Below are 23,492 nucleotides of genomic sequence, written 5' to 3' on the forward strand. Positions count from 1 at the left end.
TGAACACAAACCCTCTGGAGATTGACTGGAACCAGGAAATATTTGACTTTACTACTCCTTCTTTTTAGTATAAAAGAGGTCTGGATTCTAACTCAGGCAAGATAGCTCTTTGGAACTCGAGTCTATCATCTTCTCAGTCAGCCAGCTTTCTGAATAATCGCCATTCCTTGCCCCAACAACTCATGTCTCGATTTATTGGCCTGTCTTGCCACAAGCAACACAAGCTTGAACTCAGTAGCACCTGGAGGTAGTGAGAGCTTGATGAATCAAGTTTTTATTTTGTTGAGTTTTTTTTTTAATTCCTCTTGAAAGTTTCTTGAATGAAGAGATAAGTTATTTCTCACCTGCCGTCTCTCAGCACTCTGACTGACTTGCTATGATGGATCTCAGTAAATATTTTTCGGCTTCCCTGGTGGCTCAGATGGTAAAGAATCCGCCTGCAATGCAGGAGACTTGGGTTCGATACCTGGGTCCGGAAGATCCCCTGAAGAATGAAATGGCAACCCACTCTGGTATTCTTGCCTGGGAAACGCCATGGACAGAGGAGCCTAACAGGCTACAGTCCATGGGGTCACAAAGAGTTGGACACGACTGAGTGACTCACACACACACACATAATTTTTTCAGTCGGATGGCATGTCTTCACTAGACAAAGTGAGTGGAGGTTTGGCTAAGACACGGGGTGAGGGAAGACAGGAGGTCCTGAGAGCTGACTCACTGACAGAACGCTCTTGTCAGAGGGCTGTCAGCTTCCACTTTCACTCCTTCGGAACTCAGCTGTCAGCTCTAAGGAAGCCCAGACTGTGTTTCTGGAGAGAGGGGCCACAGGGAAAACCCTGGAGCATGAGAAACCTCATGGAAGAAGAGGCAGTACAGTGGCCTCAGTGACCCCAGTCAGTACCAGGTGGAGTGGAAGACCCATCCAGTTCAGTCACTCATTCGTGTCCAACCCTTTGCGACCCCACGGACTGCAGCATGCCAGGCCTCCCTGTCCATTACCAACTCCTGGAGTTTACTCAAACTCATGTCCATTGAGTCGGTGATGCCATCCAACCGTCTTATCCTCTGAAGTCCCCTTCTCCTCCCGCCTTCAATCTTTCCCAGCATCAGGGTCTTTTCAGATGAGTCAGTTCTTCACATCAGGTGGCCAAAGTATTGGAGTTTCAGCTTCAATATCAGTCCTTCCAATGTATATTCAGGACTGATCTCCCTTAGGATGGACTGGTTGAATCTCCTTGCAGTCCAAGGGACTCTTAAGAGTCTTCTCCAACACCACAATTCAAAAGCATCAATTCCTCTGCGCTCAACTTTCTTTGTAGTCCAACTCTCACATCCATACATGACTATTGGAAAAACCATAGCCTTGACTGGATGGACCTTTGTTGTCTAAGTAATGTCTTTGCTTTTTAATATGCTGTCCAGGTTGGTCATAACTTTTCTTCCAAGGAGTAAGCATCTTTTAATTTCATGGCTGCAGTCACCATCTGCAGTGATTTTGGAGCCCAGAAAAATAGTCTGCCACTGTTTCCACTGTTTCCCCATCTAGTTGCCATGAAGTGATGGGACCAGATGCCATGATCTTGGTTTTCTGAATGTTGAGCTTTAAGCCAACTTTTTCACTCTCCTCTTTCACTTTCATCAAGAGGCTCTTCTGTTCTTCTTCACTTTCTGCCACAAGGGTGATGTCATCTGCCTATCTGAGGTTATTGGTGTGCATCACCTCATTCAATTCTCACGACGATCCTCTTCCCCAGTTTTCAGAGATTCAGTGAATCAGAGTCACTTGTCTAAAGACACACAGTAAATGAGAATAGAGACAGAATCTAACTCAGAGGTGTCTGACTTTGAATCCTGCACTCTTTTCAAACTATGGCTCCATGCTGGAGGCAAGCCCAGGGGAAGGGCAAAGACTCAGTGCCTGCTTCAGGGTTGAGCTTGGACATCTACCAAAGAGGTGTGTTCAGGTGAGCTGACTGGGCCTCTGTACTTTCTGGAACCTGTGGGTTGTGTGCATGGCCATGCCGTGGACAAGACTCAGGCTCTGAGTGGCTGAAGGGAGGCTTGGATTTGAAGCCAGATGGGGCCACTAGGAGAGGCTTCCAGAGCTGCCCTTGGGCTCCATGCCTGGGTCAATGCTTCAAGGCTGGCTTCCTGTTTGTGTTCTGAGTCTAGTGGTCCTCCACTTCCCTTCCCTTCAGTGGGACATTGATTTGCTTTCTGAGGTCTGGAGGGCGAGAGAGGTTCTCCTGTCCATCTCACAGCCAGGCAGTGGTGGTGGATGAAGGTCCAGTAGCCTCAATAGATTGATCTGTAAAATGGGATTGATGATAGACCCTAACTCACAGAATCATGGTGAAGAGGCTGTGATATACAGAAAGTGGGAGCAGTGACAACAAGTCCTCAACAAGTGTGTGTTCTCCTTTCTACACAAGGCTGTCACCAGCTCCCCACAGAAACTCGAGCAACTCACTGAATCTGCGTTTTCATTTCCTTACCCCAGAGTACTCAATAAATAGTGACTCTTCTCTTGGTGTGTGTGTCTGGTTAGGGTCTTAGTTGCAGCATGTGAACTTGTAGGTGCAGCGTGTGGGATCTAGCTCCCTGACCAGGGGTGGAATCTAGGCCCCCTGCACTGGGAGCAGAGTCTTAGCCACTGGACCACCAGCAGAGTCCCAGTGGTGAAGACTCCTGATGGAGGCACGAAAGAAACCTGGCGAAGTCTTAGACTCTCCAGGCAGTGGAGTGATGAGGGGCAGCTTTTCTGACTTCCTTTTGAGGCCAGGACTACAGGGCACCAGTAGAGGTCAAATTCTGACTCTCAAGATTCTCTGTCCCTTCATTTTTTTTCTTCTTTCATTCAAACATCTCTCATTAAGCACCTATGATGTGATACAGATTGTGGGCTAGGGGACTTTAAAAAATGAACAATTCAGTGAGTCTGTTTGGAGGAGCTCCTAGTCTTGTAGGGGCCACAGACATGTACAAAGATGAGGACCACCAAGAAGACTGGGACTATGATAGAGGGAAGGTGGGAGTGTGCCACTGAGGGTTAAAGAAGAAGAAAGTAGAGGGAAAAAAGAGAGAGAGGAAGAAGGGGGAACATAAAGGGAGGCAACTTTCCAAAGGAGTAAAAAGAAAAAAAAAAAAAAAGACCTGAATACGACCAATGATGGGCTTTCCATGTTCCACGTGAAATTAGTGCAAAGGAAACCAATATCTATCCATAACGTGGTTTCAGAAAAGAAAATCATGAATAAAGAAATATATGTATGTGTTATACAAAAATATTAAATTTCAATGTAACCAAAAACAGTGAACACATTTTGGGACAAATAAAATTATGGATTCATAAAATCTGCAATTGGCTGTGAGAGATAGATGTAATCCTCCCTCTGACTCAGTTTGCAGGTTCAAAGAGATTTCTCCACTCATAAGCATAGTTTCTGAATATTTAAAAGAAGAAGAAAAAACCCTAAACTGAACAAGCTATGGTTTTTCCACTAGTCATGTATGGATGTGAGAGTTGGACCACAAAGAAGGCTGAGTGCCAAAGAACTGATGTTTTGGAACTGTGGAGCTGAAGACTCTTGAGAGTCCCTTGGACAGCAAGGAGATCCAACCAGTCAATCCTAAAGGAAATCAACCTTGAACGTTCATTGGAACGACTGATGCTGAAGCTCCAATACTTTGGCACCTGATGCAAAGAGCCAACTCATTGGAAAAGACCCTGATGCTGGGAGAGATTGAGGGCAAGAGGAGAAGGGGGTGACAGAGGATGAGATGGTTGGAGGGCATTACTAACTCAATAGACATGAGTTTGAGCAAACTCTAGGAGATAGTGAAGGACAGGGAAGCATGGCATGCTGCAATCCATGGGGTTGCAAAGAGTAGGACACAGCTTAGCGACTGAAGGACAACAAAACAAAACAAAACGAAACAAAAAAACTGAACTAACTCTTGTCCATTGCTTCACACCAGCTCTCCCCAGCTTTGCCTTGCTTGGTCCACTCAGTTCACACTTCCTTTCAATGTTCCAGCTCTGACTGCTGCTGTTAACTTTATAGTCGTCATTCAGTTGCCAAGTCATGTCTGACTCTTCTCGACCCCATGGACTGCAGCACACCAGGCTTGCCTATCCCTCACCATCTCCTGGAATTTGCCCAAGTTCATGTCCATTGAATCGGTGATATCATCCAACCATCTCATCCTCTGTCGCCCTCTTAGTAACTTTAACAAAATGAAACTGGCTCCTTGAATGTTCCCCTCTACATTGCCCACAGTCTCTTGAGGATAAATAACCCCAAAGGCCAGCCCTGGTCCAGTCCTCATACTCTGATTCCTCCTTCCTGCCTCTGTCCTCTCTAGGTCTTCAGTTCTGGGAGAGCTTGATGGACACTTTCAGGGTCCTGGAGAAACCCTAGGTACCAGCCCTAAATGACAGTGTAAGACCAAGGATAACAGCCCTTCTCCCTGCCCCAGCATCTTAGCCTTGTTTTCCCCAAAGACCAGCACAGCTGGAGTCTAATCCTTGCTCCACCACCCATGACCTCAATTTCCTTATCCATCAAGTGGGAATAATAACTGTCTCTCACGTACTGAGTTATCTCTTGTAAAGTGCTTAGCAGCCTGCCCAGCCCAGAAAAGTGCTCAATAAACAGTACCTAGCATTGTGGCTGTTGTCACCGGGAAGTGCAGGATGAAAATGATTTCCTGAGTCTGGGACAAAAGCCGGGTTTCCTGGTGCAAGTGAAGCACGCCATTTCAACACCCAGGGACTTAGCAGCCTTTGCTGTCCCCAGAGGGCGTCACTCTCCTTTCACTTGTCCACTTGACTTTCTCCCTGCCTGCCATCTGTGTTATTTTCTCACCTGTTTTCCAGGGTACTCAAAACCCTCTAAACTTTTCATCTTTTTTTTTTTTTGGTCCTCTCTCTCCAGATAATAAAAGAGAGAGAGAACCTCCTGATTCTTAAAGAGTTCCAGAGTCCCTTACCATCCAGCCAACAGTCAAGGGCCACACACTCATTCATCTCCATTCCACAAACCACCAATACTCACACACTGCCTACTGTGTGCCAGGCACTGCGGTGCTCATTGCTAAGCATAAACTTCACCCTGATCCGAGTTAAGCTGAAGCGGGTTAACTTTCCTCCCAGGTTTGGCTGTGTGGCCTTGGACAAGCTCCTTCACCTCTGAGTCTCCATGTCTCACCTGTGAATTGGAACAATCAATATCCGCCCCGCCGTTGGGATGAAACTAGACCAATCACTCCCCCGCAGCTGGCCGCTACCCGTCGCTGCTGACGGTGTGTATGGACAAGTGCCAGAGACGATTTGGATTCCCGGCTCCAGATACATTTCTTTGTCTTTGCTCTTTCAAATCGCTTGCTTTCCTAAGTGCCCAAGTATCCAGAATAAAAAGCGAGAATGCCCCGAGCCCTCAGATCGCAGAGCAGAGCCCCTCAGACCGGGGCAGCGTGCCTTCTCCCTGACCTTTTGTTTGGCCTTCACACACACACACACGCACACACACTCCAGAGGCTACGTTTATTACACACACACACTCCAGAGGCTGGGTTTATTACACACACACACTCCAGAGGCTGGGTTTATTACACACACACACACACGCACTCTCCAGAGGCTGGGTTTATTATTGTCCGTCTTACGAAAATGTAATAAAGTATCTAGACTGGGCGACAATCTTGCTTTTGAATTAACAATGTATGATGCCTGCGGTTCCCTTTCCGGGCTTCTGTGAAATAACGTGTTGTAACAACAGTCGGGCTCCCAGTCTGGCGGCGGGCGCCGCAGTTCTGCGGCGGGAGGCGGGGGGAGCGGGGATCCGGGCTCTCACCGCCCCCCGCGCGCCCCCCCACTTCCCCCCGACTTCCCAAGCCGCCCTGCGCCAGGGCCTCGCCCGCCCCTGGCCCTCTCCAGCCCAGCCCCCACCTCTTCCGGCCCGCTCTGCCCGCCTCCCGACCCAACCCCGCCTCAAGGCCTCCTTCCCTTTCCCTCAGCCCCGCCCCTCAGGTACCCCTCCCCCCTCGCTCCCCCGGCCTCTTCGGGGGGCCCCCAGTCCCAGATTCCCCCTCTCCCAGGCCTCCTACTCCCGGCTTCGTCTCCTAGACCCTGCAGCCCCTTGCCAGGGCCCCTCACGCGAGCCCGACCCCCCTCTCTCGGGGCCCCAGCACCCCCTCTTCGGGCCCGGAGGCGGGAGGCGACTGCGGGTCCCCGGCGGCGCGGCAGGGGGCGCTGCGCGGGCTGAGGTGCTTCGCGGGCTGAGGCGCGGCTGCGGGCTGAGGCGGCGGCGGCGGCGGCGGCGTGAGGAGGAGGCGGGTGGAGGCGGGGGCGGCGGCAGGCGGGGGGGCGGGGAGCCGAGAGCTGGAGGGAGGCGAGCGGCGAGACACAGGCTCCGAGGCTCCAGCGAGCGAGCAAGCGACGAGCGAGCCCGGGAGGGAGGGAGGGAGCGAGCGAGCGAGCGAGCGAGCGAGCAAGCAAGCAGTCGCGCCGCCGCCTCGCAATCCGCCGCCATCCCGCCGCCTGACCGCCGCCCGACCGCCATCACCCGGCCCAGTCGCGCCCGCGGAACTAGACCAGGTGGGCCCGGGGCGCGGGACGGCTGGGGGCGGCGCGGGTCCGGGGCGGCGGCGACGGCGGGCGCGGCGCTAAAAGATGGAGGCGGCGCGGCCCGGGGCAGCTTTTGTCTCTCGGCGGCGGCTGACTGACAGCGGCGCTCGGGCCCAGCCGACCTTTGTCCGCGAGCGCGGGGGCTCGGCCCGCCCCGCGCCGCCGCCGTCGGCCCGTGGGGCCGGGCTGGGGGCGACCGTGGGGCGGAGGGTGCGGCGGGCGGCCCTCTCCCCATTGTTGTGGCGTCCTCGAGCGGCCTGGGCTCGGGCGCGCGGCGGAGTCGGGGCGCCCCCGGGGCCGGGGGGCCTCCGGGGGAGGGGCCGCGGAGCGCCCGGGGAGTCGCCTTTCCGGCCCAGATTCCGGCGGCAGCGGGTGTCTCGGCGGCCCGAGGAGTCTGGGCCGGTTTCCTGCCGCCCGGCTCCCCATCTTGCTTCCTCCTGAGAGCGGCCGGGGGATGCAGGGCCGGGGCCCGGGGCCGAACCTCGGGGCCCAGGGGGCGGAGTCCCTCGCCCCCCGCCGGGTGTCCTCGAAGTTGGTGTTCAGGGTTGCCTGCCTGGGTGCGAGAGGCTGGGGGCTCACAGCCGTCCAGACGGCCGCACTTTGAGTGCGGGAACAAGAACATTATTTTCAAAACACTTAATGCTCTGTTGCTGAAAACGTTTAATAATAAACAGGATGTCTCTCCGCTCAGGGCCTGCCAGATGGGTTTTTTTTTTTCCCCCCTCTCTTCCTCCCCGCCCCCCCCAAGTAAACCCCAGCACTGTTGAAATCGCGGGCCTCTGAAGAGTGGATTTGCGTTCGTGAAATTGGAAGGCGTTTTTTGTTTGTTTGTTTTTACCGTTTTCTCCCTCTTTCGAAATACTATGGGAGGTCCAAGCCCACCTTGAGGCGAGCCGAGGAGGTGTTTTTCAGCGGAATGGTCGCTTGAAGGAAGAGGGGGAAGGGGGGCTGGGAGCTCTTCGGAGTGTGTCATTTGCTACATGGTTGCCCGAGAGAAACCTTCAGAAGGCTTTGGTTCAAGGATTGTTCAATTGTCCCTGAGATTGTTGTTTTTCTGAAAGGTTTTGTGTGCATTTTAAGTGGCTTTGTACATCATCCAGTTTGGTTCCTGTAACCGTCCGTTTGAAGTCTCGTCATGGTTTCTCGGAGTCCACTTGCAGCCATCTAGCCCTGTTTGCGCAGTGCTGGGGTGTCAGGTGGGCCTGGGGAGGCCCTGACTTTGAGGTGCAAGCCCTGCTTGTGTGAAACAGCTCAGATTCCCTGAGCCTTCGTTGACCCACGTAGGGACATTGCATCCTCTCTCTCATAAGGCCTGGCACACAGTTGGTGCCTAACGGTGGTTTCTCCTGTGGCTGTTCGTACACCTGCCATCAAGTCCCAGGATGGAAGCTGAGCCACTGGTGGTGCCGCTCTTTGTGCTGAGTGGTCAGGCAGATGCCACAGGTGCTGGGCTGAGGCATGGCCAGGGAGGAGCACTGCAGGGCGCAGAACATCCCTGGGCTCCTGCTTGTTCAGCGCTGGGGCTCAGCGGGGAGACCAGGCTGGAGAAGAGCAGGCTTTGGAGCCCTCAGGAACTCCATCGACGGGGCTGTGTGGCGGTGGGTTTCTGCCCTGGGATCGGGGTGCCTGCCCTTTCTGAGGCTGTTACCGCAACTGGGTTTAAGGTACAGCAGAAAACAGGAGATGCTCAAGGCTGAGGACAACAAGCAGAGGCCCAGGGAGTCCTGCCTCTTGAGGGTAACTGCTTTCCTTCGAGAATGGCAAATAAACATTTGCTTGGGCACATGTGTCCCTTGGAGCCTGGATTCTGGTCCTCTTTGGGTTAGCTTACGCAAGTCAGCCTCAGCTCCTACATCTGTAAAATGGAAATAATTATGCCTTGCCTTGGGTATCTGCTGGGGCTCTTGGGAGCCTCACGTACTATTTGCAGCAAAGCACTTCCATCCATGGGAAGCTGATGAAAATGTGTGTATGTATATTTTTATTGGTTACCTGGTTTTCTGGTGTCTTTCTAATTCCTGATCTTTTGTTCCTGTCATTTTGGTGGATGGAACCACCCCAAATTCTGTCCGCAGCCTATGTTTTGATTTTGCCTGGTAGCACCAGAAAGGCCAAAAGAGCTAGGCTACTCAGCCAAGTCTGAGGTTTGTGCTGTTTATGGGAGACCGTAGAAGGACTGAGGCTAGTTCAGGGAGACTGACCCCAGTCTTGGCCATGGGTAAGGGCTGAGACCCAAGTTACCACTGGACCAAATCTCTAACTTGTTTGTAAAGGGCCCTGGAGACTCTGCTTGAACATAAGGTGGTTCTGCAGTCAGTGGGGAGTTTGTTTCAGTTCATTTTGGCATTCCCACAGCCACCTTGGTTTTGTTTTGTTCTCTGTGTGTGTGTGGTGTTTTTTTTTTTTTTTTGAACCTCCTCGGAACCTTCTGGCCTCCTGGCTCTGTGACTGAGACGTTCTAGTGGGTCAAGTCATCCTTTCAATTTTCCCTGCTTCCTGCCTCTTGGCCCGTCCTTTCCGTCTGATTTCAGTTTGGCCCAGCACTGTGGAGGTTAGCTGGGTGTTGATGTGATGAATTCACTGCCCCTTCCACAACCTTTTTATTTACCTGTGAATTTCAGCTCTGACTGGCTCCCTAATGCTGTGTGCACGGTGGAGGGGCTTGTTTCGTCCAGTTGTGGGTGCTTGTCTCTCCTTAAACATTATGGGTCCTCTCCAGTCTTCTTCAAGCCCAAATGGGTAAAAAGAGAGTCTGGGGAAGGAAGAGCCAGAAAACCTTGGGAGAGAGGAATTTCAGGAATGGCAAGTCAGAACTAGTTCCTGCCCGGTCTAGTTGCCTGGAGCCTGGCCCAGGGATTTTTGTTATGCCTTTTGGTTGGCTCATCCCCCACTCCCTTTTAAATTTCAGTTTTTTTTTTTTCCTGAAGGATTATTTTATTGTGCTTTTTTTTTTTTTTTTTTTGCATTGCACAAAGTACTGACTCATGTTGCTAATGGCTGTATGCTGGTTGTATGTCTCATTATTCTACCGCTTTAAGATTGCTCATTTCTATATTTGTTTCTATTTCAAACCAGAATAGGCCAGTTGGGCCAGTACATGTATTTTTAAATTTGATAATGAGGCTTCTGTTTTGTCAAAGGTGTGTATCTTGCTATGGGTGCGCAGGTGTTAAATAGGGCCTGTCTACACTAGATTTTAAAGCAGTGCATTTCAGTGTGAAAAAGAAAATTTCTAACAGAGAGATGTTGGGGTTTGTGTCCTGAATTTCGTATTTTAGTCAGGGCAAACTAGACTGACTTCTTTCCAATCATAGCTTGATTTCTTTCTTAAGATTTTTTTCTGGGGCTTGTACAGACTTGGGAACCTTGGATTTGTCCTTTGAACAAAGAAATAAAGGCATAATTTGGAAAATATATGTACATATAACTGAGTCGTTTTCCTGTACACCTGAAACTCAGTATTGTAAATCAATTATAAAATTCAGTGAAAAAAAAAGGCAGTGAGGTATATCACAGGACTATATTGAGTATCTTGTAATAGTGTATAAGAGAAAATAATCTGAAAAAGAAAAATATATGTAACTAGATCATTTTACTGTATACCTTAAATGTATTGTAAATCAACTATATTTCAATTAAAAAAAGAAAAGTAAGGACTTCTCTGGTGGTCTAGTGGTTAAGACCGCTAGAAGACTCTTGTGCTTCCAACAGAGGGGGTGCAGGTTTGATTCCTGGTCAGGGAACTAAGATCCCACGTGCCTTGTGGCACAACCAAAAAATAAAGTAAAACAAAAAAAAAAAGGCATGGCCTGTGGTGCTGGAGATGAGAGAGAGGTGGGAGATGGTGAGCTTTCTGATGGAATAAAATTGTTTAGACAGAGTTTTGGGTGAATAAGGTGCCATTTGGACTGGCATCTTCCCCTGGAAACAGGAGGACCTGGGCTTTACTGTAGGTGATGTCGCCGTGCCTCTGTGGGTGGCACATGGGACTCTGCTATGGGAGGGAGGCTTGCCTTCCTCAGTTGAGCCTAAAGCCTTGGTTGGGCTTGTTCTTAGCTGCGCTTGATTTTTTTTTTTTGGTGGTGGTTTTCTGTGTGGCCTGAACTCAGGGGTGGGTTGCTCCTGTTAGGGTGTTGGCTTGTGAAGCTGTGCAGGTGGGGAGGGTCTGTGGGCAGAGAGGGTCTATCTTGAGTTGCTGGCAGTCCTTTACATTCTCCCAGGTGACTTCCTTCCGCTCCCACCTCTGCAACTGGTTTTGTAGCTCTGCTGTGTATCCTTCCTCCTTTCAAGAAAGCTGCCAGCCTTTTCCTCCTTGTGGTAATGCAGAGACAGTATGTGTTGCTTTTAGGAGTCACTGCCGGACTTTGGCCAGGCATGGTGCAAGGTCCTTTAAGTACTTTCCCCTCAAAAGCAACCTTTTCCCTGGGGGGTGGGGGGGACTGCAAAATACTGAACAGAATAAAGACAAAAATAAAAACACAAATCACCTGTAACTTCGCCATCCAGAGATAACGGCATTAAGACTCGTGTATTTCTTTCCTTTGATTATATGTTTTTTCAGAATTAGAAAATACTGCTATATACACTCTTCAAGGATTATAGATCCTCTTAATGTTATAGTATATTTCTCAGAGTTATTGAAAACGTGATGTTTTGTAATTTTTTTGAAAACAAGATTTTTTAATAATTGTGTAATTGCTGTTACATGAATATGTCATGATTTACTTAATCCTCCATTATTAGATTGTTGTTACCCACTTTTTGTTCTTACAAACAAGACTTCAGGGAGCATCCCTGCTTACAAAGCCTTGGGTCCACATTGCTGTTTCCTGTAGGCAGAATTCCCAGTTGGAGGGTGTGCAGGCTCCTGCTTTGGCTGAGCACCAGTGTCTCCTGCAGCCCTTGGCCACCTCTATGTCCAGCCTCGGTCACAAGGTGGCTTCCTTTTTGGACCACTGAATTCTGGGTGTCTCAGTCCTGGCGAAGCCCTTTGATGAGCGAAGTTGGGGTCTTACTCTGTTTCCTGACTTGGGTGTGGACAAAGGTCTCTAGTTAGACATTTACTGTTCTGGGACTTAGATGTGGATGCCCCGCTTATGTTCCTCAGGAGCGCATGTCCAGTGAGGGGAGACGGCACCTCCTTAGGGAGGCCTTCCAAGCCACTCAACCCATCTCCATCTCACCCTCCTTGATTCTTCCTTAGCTCCTGCAGCTTTTGTTTGCTTTTTTTCCTCTTGCTTTTCTTTTCACAACTTTAAATACAGGGTTTTTTGGTTTGTTTGTTTTTACAAAATTATTGTGGAATAAAAATGACGTAAGATTTACCATTTTAACCATTTTTAAGTGTACAGTCTAGTGGCATTAAGTACATGCCCAGTGTTGTGCAACCACTGTCTGTCTCCAGAACTTGATCCTCTCCGCACATTGAAACTCTGCACTGATTAACACGTGCGCCGCCCCCTGCCCCCAGCCATTCCCCCTGCCTCAGGCCCTGGCAACTTCCATTTTACTTTCTGTCTCTATGAGTTTGATTAGTTTGGGTCCCTCTGATAAGTGGGATTATCCAATATTTGTCCTTTGGTGAATGGTTTCTTTTACTTAGCATAGTTTTTCAAGGTTCATCTATCTGTGTTGTTGTGGCATGTGTCTGAATTCTGTTCCTTTTTAAGGCTGAACAGTAGTCTCTTACAAGGCTTCCCTGGTGGCTCAGCTGTAAAAGAATCTGCCTGCAACGCAGGAGACCTGGGTTTGGTCCCTGGGTCGGGAAGATCCCCTGGAGGAGGGCATGGCAACCCACTCCAGTCCGAGTGCCTGGAGAATCCCATGAACAGAGGAGCCTGGTGGGCTCACACAGAGTTGAACACGACTGAAGTGCCTAAGCGGCAGCGGCAGTCTATATTATACACACAGCAACTGCGTTTGGTTTATCCCTTTGTCGGTAGATGGCCTACAACTTAGAAATACTTTGGGGTTTTTTTTGTTGTTTGTTTGTTTCTGTGCTGCCCTGCATGCACGATCTTAGTTTCCCCACTAGGGATCCATCCCAGGTTCCCTACGGTGGTAGTGCAAAGTCCTAACCACTGGACTGCCGGGGAACCGCCCAACATTTTTGTTTTGTTTTTTGGCTCGCCCTTATGCCCCAGTGGAATGCGTGTCACATGAAGCGGATTCTTTGCTTCCCGCCTGCTGGCGCTCTGCGTCTCACACAGACTGCTCTCCATCCCTACACGTAGGGTGAGAAGTTGAGCCCCGCTCGGCTTGGGTTCAGGCGGTCAGGGAAGGCCTTGTGAAGAATGTAGCCGACTTGAAGTAAGCATCTCTTGAAAATAGGGAGCCCTGGAGTATTAAAAATGTGTTTCTAAGTTGAAATGCCCGTGCTGCAGAAGAAAGCTAGTGAGTCAGCTTGCTTTCCAGAGTGCTAGGCCCTTCAAATGTGGATGTGGTGAGAGTGCTCTGGGCTGGGAGGGGGGGGGGGGGGGGGGGGACTTCAGGCCTTGAGTTGATTTTCCCAACGTGCTTCGAGCTCATCTCTGTGTGGAATTGGGGGGTGGATCTCACTGCCACACCGACTGGAAAAAGGAGGTCACCTCCAGCACTCTCTCCACGGTTCCTTTGTTTCTTTAGAGCTTTTTTTGGCAGGTGTTGTTTACATCCAGTTGAGAGCTTAAAGAACTGCTCTGTTCCAGGGCGTACAGAACACACAGGCTGGTCTGGGAGGGCCAACCTGTCCATGGGACTGAATGGGCTGAGTGTTCAGAAATAGTTGGGGAGAGTGGAACACTGCCCTGAAGCATAAAGTGGAATTCTTTCTGATATAAAATTAATTGCAAAAATATACTTACTGGGGGTAAAAAAAAAGCAAGTGTGTGTAGAAAAATGAATGCTCTTCTCTTCAGCTTCCAAGGCAATAGGCGTCATTTATGGTTCGGTGTGTTTATCCTTCTCACACTAAAGAGCAAAGATGGGTTCATGCTGTTCTTTTCTTCATTTTCAAACTTAATCATGAGCTTTTTTCCCCCAGACTAATATATACAGATCTATCATACTGTTAGTGTTTTAAAAATCATATTTATAAGGTTTTTTAAAAATATTCATGTGTAGGGAAGAAGAAAACAAAAATAGGTCTTAATCTTAACCTTGGCCCAGATAGTCCTAGTTGACTTGTTTTAGAAAGTACTGAGGAAAATTTAATCTATATTGAAAAACATTAAAAAAAAAAGAAAAACATAAGGGTTCTCCCCCAGTCTCTCTGAAAGGAGATCGTTGTTTGAAGTTTTTTTTTGTGATTGCTAGCAGGGAAGAAAAATTATGCACATTATCCATTCCCCTGTGTGTGTAGACCTACAGCAGGCTGCCCCTCTCACTTAATGTCGTGTGTGTGTGTGTGTGTGTGTGTGTGTGTGTGTGTGTGTGTGTGTATAGGCCTACAGGAGGCTGCCCCTCACTTAATGTCTTGGTGTGCTCCATGAGACCTGTGTAGACTGATTACATCATTTATTTTAGTGACTACAGAGAATGATGTGTGGATTCACGTGATTTACCCTGTTTCCTATCGGTGGACATTGGGCTGTTTCTAATTTTTGGATAATAACACAATTTTGGTGAAATTCAGTCAAATTTGTCTTCACAAACATATAATTTGTATGTGATAGCACATGAGAGTATGTTCTGTACTGTGAGGTCTTCCCGTTGAGTAGCGTTTCGGTAAGAGGTCCGTTAAACTCTTTTTTTCAAACAATTTTGTGCCAGTTTACATAAAGTAGTGTATGAGAGTGGGTGTTTCTGCCTGGGGGCTTTTCTAAATGAATCATCGTTTGGGGTCATTTTGGGCGTGCGCACTTCCCAAATTAAAAGCGGCGACTGTTGAAGGCTTCCTGTGCTCTGCTGTAGGGTCTCAGCCTTTGATTGGCGGAAGTGGCGTTCCCTGAGGGCTCCCAGTGCAGATGCCTGGGCGTCGGCTCAGATGAGGCCGGTGGGGGGCTGCTGGGGGCGATGTGGCGAGAGGCACAGGCAGCCAGGTTTACTTTGACTTTCCTTTTCAGTTAAAGTCATGGGGGGTGCTTGGCACCGGTGTTTTCTTCTAGCCTTTGTGCATTCCGAGACTGCCCCCATTTGGAGTTCTCACAGTAGCCCTTCCGGAGGTTTCCGAGGCTCGCATTACAGCCCTTGGTGGTCTTGCTGCTGTTGATGCATCTGACTGTGTGGGAGGGGTTTATCTGGAGGCCTGTGCTCTCTTGCTCCCAGTTCTTTACTCACCCACTTGGCCTCTGGCCCCCACTTTCCCCGCCTGTCTATTCTAGGAGCTCACACCTAGTGGGCGAAGTGAGTACGGAAATGAAGCCCCTGGAAATACGTGGGTGGGATTTCATCAGGTCAGGGGCTCCAGGAGATGAGTGCCCAGGGCGGGGGTGCCGTGGGGAATACAGAGCACCAGCCCTTGCGCTTGTTATTGTTAGTGGGAACCTGGAGAGAATCCGTCAAATTCCTTTTCCTTGAGAGAGAGTAGCCCTTGGCTTTGGTCAACTGCCTTCATATCCAGGTTCTTCCACTTGTGAGCTGGGTGATTAAGATGATTTAATCTTCTGGAGTCTCCATTCTGTTTGTCTGCAAAATGTCACAGTGACACCTGCCTCCTGGCATTGGGGGAGGATTCAGTGGGTCCTATGCTAAAGTGTTTCTAAGGTGCCTGGCACAGGTGGGCAGGTGCTCAGTAAACAGTAGCTATTAATGGCTCCTGGATCCAGCACTAGCTGAGGGCCTGGGGGTTTGGAGCAGGCAGGCTTATACACTTGGGGCTCTTTTGTTTGCTAGAGGTTGAGGTTTCTAATTGTGTGCTCAGCCTTGTGCTGAAGATTTAAACCCAAGTCTCACAACCCCTGCCTTCACCTGCAGGAGCTCAGACAGTGTAACCAAGGGCCTCCCTTTGGCACTCTTCTACTGTCCACTCTCTCCAAGGTAAACATCCCCCAAAGGAGCATCTGATCACTGCCTGCTGCCCTTCACTGAGTTTGTTCTTTTCTTGTAGAGTTTTAGGTAAATGTCTTAAAAAGAATAAAGACAAGGTTTGTTGAAGTTGTGTGTGTGTGTGTGTCAGGTGGTGTCAGGCAGACAGACCTTCTGGACCTTAAACAGACCTCCTTCACCCCTGTTTCCATATGTGAGCCTCTCTTTCTCAGAGGGGATGGAACCTGCCTCCCAGTGTTGTGCTGATGGCACCTAGTTAGCTCAGAATCGGGACGCCGTGTTGATTCTGTACTGCTAGGTTTGGTGGTGGTGGTTTAGTCGCTCAGTCGTGTCCGACCCTTGAAACCCCATGGACTGAACCCCTCCAGGCTCCTCTCTCCATGGGATTATCCCCACAAGAATACTGGAGTGGGTTGCCATTTCCTTCTCCAGGGGATCTTTCCCACCCAGGGGTCGATCCCAGGTCTCCTGCATTGCAGATGGATTCCTTACTGACTGAGCCACCAGGCATTCTCACAGCTCGGTTTACCTAAACACGAAAAGAATGTAATGTAATGACAGGGCAGGCCTGTTACCCAAACCCCAAACACTCCAGAAAGTACACAGAGTAGAAAATAAGTCATTCCTTGCAGTTGCTCTCTTTCTTTCAGATCGAGAGATGAGTGCTGTCTTAAATAATTTCGTTTTCTAGTAATGGGAATGTTTTAACCACGTGTGAGTTCTTACCCTGACGTAACCACCGGGAAACAGGAGATAGGAACCGACCTTTGTGTTTATATACTTAAGACATCCTGTATGTGGTTCCCCAGCACTGTCACTTTGGTCCTTTCCTGTCTAGAAAGGGCCATGGTCACTGTCTGTCCCCCTGGGTGAATCTTCGCGCTGTGTTGGTCGTGCCTAGCAGCAGCAGAGAGTAGGGTTCACCAGGTGCTGCTCTCCACAGAGCGTCGGGAGGTGATAAGGTGTCGGCCTCGGGAGTCCGGGGAGTGGGGGCAAGGTGGGCGCGTGCTCTGTGATGTGGCCTTGTCAGGAAGGGGCAGCACAGTCTGTGACAGTTGGAGAATGGGGGCGAGGATGGACTGGGCGGGACTGGAAGCGGTGGGAGCAGAGCTCAGTCTGGAGGGGCCTGGTCCCGCAAGAGCCGTTTCTCATTAATAACCCATGAGTAAAGTCAGCCTCTGCGTGCGGGCACATGGCTCCTCTTCTCCAGTGCCGGAAAGACAGATTGGCATCCTCCTTGGGCAACACTTGGGCCTCCTTTTTGGGTTTCTTCCTTTTCAGACCTGGTCTTGCCTGATTGGTGGCCCGGTACTGTCATCATCCTGGGTTTCCTCTGGAGTCTAAGGCTTGGAGAATAAATGGCATACGGACTCCTGGGCTATAGCCCTTTGGACTTTATCAGAGAGCGTTGAAACCAACCCAGCCCTTTTAGCCCCCTGCCTTCATTATGTGTGTGAACACACACATTCACAGTGTGTGTGTGTGTTAGTCACTCCGTCGTGTCTGACTTTTCTGCGACCCCATGGAATGTAGCCCACCAGGCACCTCTGTCCATGGGATTCTCCAGGCAAGAATACTGGAGTGGGTAGCCATTCCCTTCTCCAGGGGATCTTCCCGACCCAGGGGTCAAACCTGGGGTCTCCTGCATTGCAGGCGGATTCTTTACCATCTGAGCCACCAGGGAAGCCCTGCTTTCAGTATATTGGGATTTTATTTTCTTCAAAGAGGAGTGGCTTGGGGTGGTTAGTTATTGATGGACCATCTCTGTCACAGCACACACCCTGCTGCACGCGACTTAGCTCTGAAAGGGCATGGTAGAGTGAGAGAGGGCATGGTGCGACCTTGGCCTGGTCCTTCGCCTCTCAGCCTCCACTCCCTCATCTATAGGGGCGACAGTGAGGACAGCCACCCCAGCGTTGTTGGCAGGATATTCTGCACAGCTGTAATTACTATTCTGCCAGCCTGGTGGAGTAATTCTCCGCTCAGATTAGAGGGAGGCGTTGCCCTCCAGGTGGAATGCTTTGTTGCTAACAAGCCTCCTCTGGGGCCGCGTGCAGCCTGAAACTGGGGAGGGCGGTGGGTGGGGGAGGGCTGCCTGAGGAAGACAGGGACTGTTGTAAGGGTGCTGTGTGCCACATCCCCATGGGCATGAGCTGCCGGAGGGCTTCCCGTGTGATGAACCTGATTATAAAGGTCTGGGGTCTGAGCCCTGCTGGTTTCTCTGGACGGCGTCCCAGTTCTCTCCTTCCTCACCTCTCTGTCTGCCCTGCGGTTCTTTGGGCACAGACTAAAAATAAGCTTTGTAGAAATGTCAGACAGTACAGGAGTATTGGCCCACGTGTAAAGTTACATGTAGCAGGATGTTGGCTGTAGCATTATTTGTCATAGGACACGGTTGGAAGTAAGTTAATGTCTGTCTGGAGAGTGTGGGTAAATAAATGTGGCACAAATGTGCAGTGAAATACTAGGCAGGCATAAAAAGAGCCTCAGGGTGGTATGCGTTTTCTTGAAAAAAAAAAAAAAAAAAAAAGACCACAGTGTATTAATAAAAGAAAGCAAGTTTCTGCCTGATACAGTAACAACCCTCATCTGTAGAAAAACCCAAGACCACAAACTGCTGATAGCTTTACACAGCATCCACCAAGTTCACATAGTTACCTTTTGAGTTGGATTGACTTGTTTTGTGTATTTTAGGATCACTGAATGTGTGTTAGAAATACCTGTTAAAAGAGATAACTAATTACAGAGGTAACCCATGTAAATTCAAATGAAGACACATACCTATGGACCAGACCCCTGGGTTGGTGGGGGCTGGTGCCTTACTGGCTCTTTCCTGGTAAGAGCATCATCCAGGCGCTGAGTTTTGCTCAGACTCGCCCCAAGTGCCTCACCTCCTGGTTCCAGGGCCCTGATGGGGGTCACAGGAATCCAACCAGTTCAGTCATGTCTGTTTATGTATCACTGGTCCTCAGAAATTGCTCTGTTGAGCTGGTTAGAAGGAACAATCCAATACAAATGCCATCTCCAACTTCTGTTCTCTACTAAATCACATTTTACAATATAGATTATGATGGCATTTGCAGAGTGCTTCTCACTTGATAATTCGCCATTGTTTGGAGGCGGAAAAGGAAGGAGAAACGAAACTAGAGCTTGTGTGTCTTGTGTTTCTTTTATTTGCCAGGTCCTTGGTAAGGTTTTACCCTGGGCAGGGAGACCTTTGTATGGCACATCTGTCCAGCTGTCCATCCCTCGCTGTATGTTGAAATTGCCTTAACTTTTTTATTTAAAAAGTATTTTTAAACTTACTTGCTAAGTTAACTGCATATTGAAAAGGTGAGATAGGCCAGTAGCTCTCTGCAGATTGCAGATGGATTTTTAGCTGAGTCCTCTCAGGCTTCAGCTCAAGCCAGGGTGCCACTCAGCTAGGTGGACAGGGACTGACCCCACTTCCCGTGATGGAAGGAGCTGTAAGAGTTTGAAGTTGATCAGCAATGATGACGATGGTCACTGGGACCACTGAGCAAGTGCTGTGCTTGGGGAGACGCAAGGCAGACCCCAGTGGGTGAGGATCCTGGAGCTGGCGCATACTGTGGGCCCCTTGGACCCTAAATTAAGAGTGGGGTTCTTTACCTGATGCTTGCCAGCTCAGACCCCACTCCACCCTGGGCCAGACTCTCCCTGCACAGTCACCCTGGCCCCAGGGGTACGGACAGAGCCTGGGAGAACTGTGGGCATTTATTTTGGGCCTCAGGGCCCCTTGGTGGCCAGCGTGGACCCTGCAATCACAGTAGCAAGTGTTTCTCCAGTGCCCAACACTCCTGGAGCAGTACCTGGATGTCAGACTTGACTGGGTTCAAGTTCAGGTTTTGCTATGCCCTAACCTGAAGCTAGTGACTTTGGGCCAGTCATTTAACCTTCCTGAGCTTTGGTGTCTTGTCTGTAATTGAGGGTACAAATACTTTTCTCTAAGTGGCTATTTTATTTTTTGTTCCAAAGAACTCCTGTTTTAAATTTCAGCTTTACTCAAATGTGCTCATTAAGTTACTTTTGGCTGTTTTCTGTGTTGTTTCTGCTTGCCTTCTCATTCAGTTGTGTCTTTTTTTGACTTCTTATCAGATGCTTAACTTCATTCTTTTCTGTTAGGAATTTTAAGTTTTTAGATGATCAAATTTCCTCTGAGTACAAATTTGTCTTTGTTTCCTATGTGGTGTTCTTTAGTCCATCTGTGCTATTTCTAGGTATTCTGCAGCTATGGTTTTGAATTCCCCTTTGAGTCAAAAGTTTTTTAAGAGGGAGTTTTAGGTTTTCCAACTGACAGCATTATTTTTACTTCTGCTTTCATTACATCTTGTTTTACTGCACTGTGGTCACAGATTTTTGCTTTCTCAGGATTTGGGGTTTTCCTTAAAGTCACATATAAAGAGTAACTTTTTGAACATGCTTGCTGATGTACCTTTTCACATGATTCGTTAGTTTCTGTTATGAGTGGGCTTTAGATCAAATCCTACTTAAGTAAGACCAAAGTGTAGAGATTCCTGTGTTTTCCAGTGTTCTCTACTTATAGTGATTTTTTTCATTTTTAAATTATTCTATAAATATAGGTTAATGACAGTTATATTTTCATTGTGGAGTGTACTTCCTACCCATGTAAAAATTACTCTTTTCATCCTGCTTTTGTGTCTGGCTTCTTTCATCACTGTTGTTACATATATCTGTGAGTTTCACCCGTGCAGTTGTGTGTGAGTTTATTCCTTCTCATTTATCTTTTTTCAGGTGTTATTGAGATATAACTGACAAGGTGTACAGGGTAGTGACTTGACCTTCATACACTGTGAAATGATTACCACAGTAAGTTTAGCGAATGTCATCTCATACAGATAACAAAATTAAAGAAATAGAAAAAACTTTTTTTCCTACCGATGAGAACTCCTAGGATTTGCTAACAGATTTTCATATATAACATACAGTAATGTTAATTATGTTTACGTGTTGTACATTGCATCCCTGGTATTTACTTATCTTGTGACTGGAAATTTGTACCTTTTGACCACCTTCATCCTTTCCCTCTCCACTCCCCTCTGGTAGGCACATATCTGCTCTCTTTTTCTGTGAGTGAGTTATAGTTACTTAGTTACTTAATTTCTGGTACTTTGTTTAATTGACCCACAGCACTACATTGGTTCTCGGTACACAGCATAGTGATTCAGTATTTTTTTTCCATTTCAAAACGATCACCATGGTAAGCCTAGTTACCATCTGTCTATTCCTTCTCATTGGTAAATAGTATTCTGTTACGTGAATATAGTGGCTTCCCTGGGGGCTCAGATAGTAAAGCATCTGCCTGCAATGCGGGAGACCTGGGTTCGATCCCTGGCTTGGGAAGATCCCTTGGAGAAGGAAATGGCAACCCACTCCAGTACTCTGGCCTGGAAAATCCCATGGACAGAGGAGCCTGGTAGGCTACAGTCCATGGGGTGGCAAAGAGTTGGTCGCGACTGATCGACTTCACTTTCACTTTCATGTGAATATAGTATTTGTTGATTCTAGTAGTGATAGATTTTTTTGCTTGTTTCCATTTTGAGCTATTCCAAATAGTGCTGGCTGCCATTAACACTCTGACACATGTTTCATGCGTGTGAGTATGTGTTTTCTTGGGTTCATACCTAAGAGTGGAACTGCCAGGTCCCAGGGGAGACGCTAGCTCGGCTTGGGTGGATGGCTGCCTGTTTTCAGAGATGCTAGCAGTTGGCATGCCCGCTGCGGGGCAGGAGCAGTGTCCTTTCTCCACACTGGTCTCCGGATTCCGTGTCATTCCAATTCCAGATTGATTTCTGAAATTTATATGGAAATCAAAGGCCAAGGATAATCAAAGCATCCTCGAAGAACACAGCTGTTGTACTGAAGAACATAGTACTAGATGTGAGGACTTGGTAAGAACTACAGTAAGTAAGGCATCGCAGTGTTGGCAGAAGGATGGACAAGTAGATGGATAGAATAGAACTGATCTTGAAACAGACTGTGCATTAATAGTCGCTTAATTTGTGACAAAGGTGCCACATGACAAATGGGAAAGGTGGTCTTTTCAAAAGTACTGGGAGGAGACTTCCTCAGTGGTCCAGGGGTTAAGGCTCAGCCTTCTAATGCAGGGGGCATGGGTTCAATCCCTGGTTGGGGAACTAAGGTTCCACATGCCATGGATGTGGCCAAAATTTTTTTAAAAACATAATCTTAAATAAAAAGTACTGGGAAAGTTGGATTCTCTGTATGGGGGTGGGGGGAGAATTTCTCTACCCAAAATCATATCCACGATCAGTTTTAGGTAGATTACAGAGCTAAACATAAAAGAGAAAACAGCTTCTAGAATAAAACCAGAGAATTAGCTTTATGATCTTGGAGAAGACAAAATTCTTTGAATAGGATACAGAAAGCACTACCAAAATAGGAAAGATTTATAAATTGAAGTGTGCTTTAAACTTCCTATCTTCTGGAGCATTAATGCGACACATACTGTTTTGTAATTGCCTGGATGCCTTAGAAGGTCTGTCAGTTCCATCTGCCCTGGGGACCCCGGCCCTGCTCTCGTCAGGGCCGGTCCGCTCTTGCTGGAGCGCAGCTGCCATCTTGGGCCTTGGGTGGTGGTCCCTCTGGGTCTTGTCCCTCTGTGCTGGATCCCCTGATTCTTGCATCCTGTGTGTATCATCGGTTGGGGAATGTGAGCATTAAGTAACAGCAACTGTCTTAAGCTGTCTTAAACAGTAAGGACATTGATTGGCTCAAGTAAGTAGAACTCCAGAGGTGGGCAGGTTCTGGGTGTTGGTCCTGTGTGGGGTGTCCCCGAGGAACCAGGTGGGTCACTGGCAAGGGGGCTGAGTTTTCCCCTTAGATCAGGCATGCCCCTCACCCAGCTGGGCATGGGCCGGCCTCTCAGGCCTCTTGTTTGCCTGGCGGAGGACTAGGTCACTTCCTCTAGAAAAGAAGAGAGAACTGGCTTCCAGGCAGGAATGGCTACTCATTTATTTGCCTCTTGTTTACTAGAGCATCTTTCCCTGCAACTTTGTAAGAATGTAAATGTTGTGTGGCTTTGTGTGAGTTGAAAATGTCCTTCCATCCCCATACTTGTCTGGGTCAGCTGGATAGGAGGGTTAATGATGCTCATGAAAGTCAAGTCACTGTCTCACGAGGACTCACTGCCATTCCCATTGTTCCTCCCTGGGACCTTTTTTGCGGGTGATGGTTGGCTTTTGGCAGCTTTGGGGCTCTCGTCTTTATCCCTGATGTACTGAAATTTCCTGTTGCACCTGGTGTTCTTTTTACATCCATTTCTCCAAGCACTTGGCAGGTCCTTGCAGTCTTGTATACTTCAGCTCTGGGAATTTCTCGTGTAATTTTTATTTGATAATTTCCCTCCTCTTGTGTTTCTAGAAATCTTAGTTAAATTTGGACCCTTGGGTTAATCTAATTTGGGGTAGGAGTAGAGACTAGTATTCATCTATCCCCTCGTTAATTTTTCTGGGAGATCCTTTGTCTTGCATTTCTTCTACTGATGTGAAGGTTAAAATTTTGTATGAATAGTTTGGATTTATAGAAAAGTTGGAGGTTCTGTATATTCTGCTTCCATTTCTCTTAAAAAGGTCTTCCATTATTATGGTCCATTTGTCCTGGCTACTTAACCATTACTTATACATTGAAGTCTGTTTTATTCACATTTCCTTGATTTTTGCCTAATATCCTTTTTCTGTTCTAGGATACGATGTTTAGTTGTCACGTTTAGTTTCTTTTAGATTGTGACAATTACCAGATTTTCCTTGTCTCCAGTGACCTTGAGAGTTTTGAGGAGATATTTTGTAGAATGCTCCTAGTTGTGATTTGTCCGGTACTTTTCTCATGATTAACCTGACAT

The 23,492-nt window shown here is 48.3% G+C and overlaps 2 protein-coding genes across 2 annotated transcripts in view; one reads left to right on the forward strand and one right to left on the reverse strand.

Moving 5' to 3' along the window:
- Positions 1-6,104: 6,104 nt before the first annotated feature.
- On the reverse strand, positions 6,105-7,250 carry LOC139037004 (basic salivary proline-rich protein 2-like). Its single transcript, XM_070472854.1, has one exon. The coding sequence runs from the start codon at positions 7,248-7,250 to the stop codon at positions 6,105-6,107; it is 1,146 nt and encodes a 381-aa protein (XP_070328955.1).
- The window catches only part of PRRC2B (proline rich coiled-coil 2B), an 84,187-nt gene continuing 67,003 nt past the window's right edge, over positions 6,309-23,492 (forward strand). The window contains 1 exon segment of the mRNA XM_070454821.1: positions 6,309-6,598. The gene's annotated coding sequence lies outside the window, so the exon portion shown is untranslated.

The sequence above is a fragment of the Odocoileus virginianus genome, chromosome 2 (genome assembly GCF_023699985.2).
Source record: "Odocoileus virginianus isolate 20LAN1187 ecotype Illinois chromosome 2, Ovbor_1.2, whole genome shotgun sequence".
Classification (NCBI taxonomy): domain Eukaryota; kingdom Metazoa; phylum Chordata; class Mammalia; order Artiodactyla; family Cervidae; genus Odocoileus; species Odocoileus virginianus.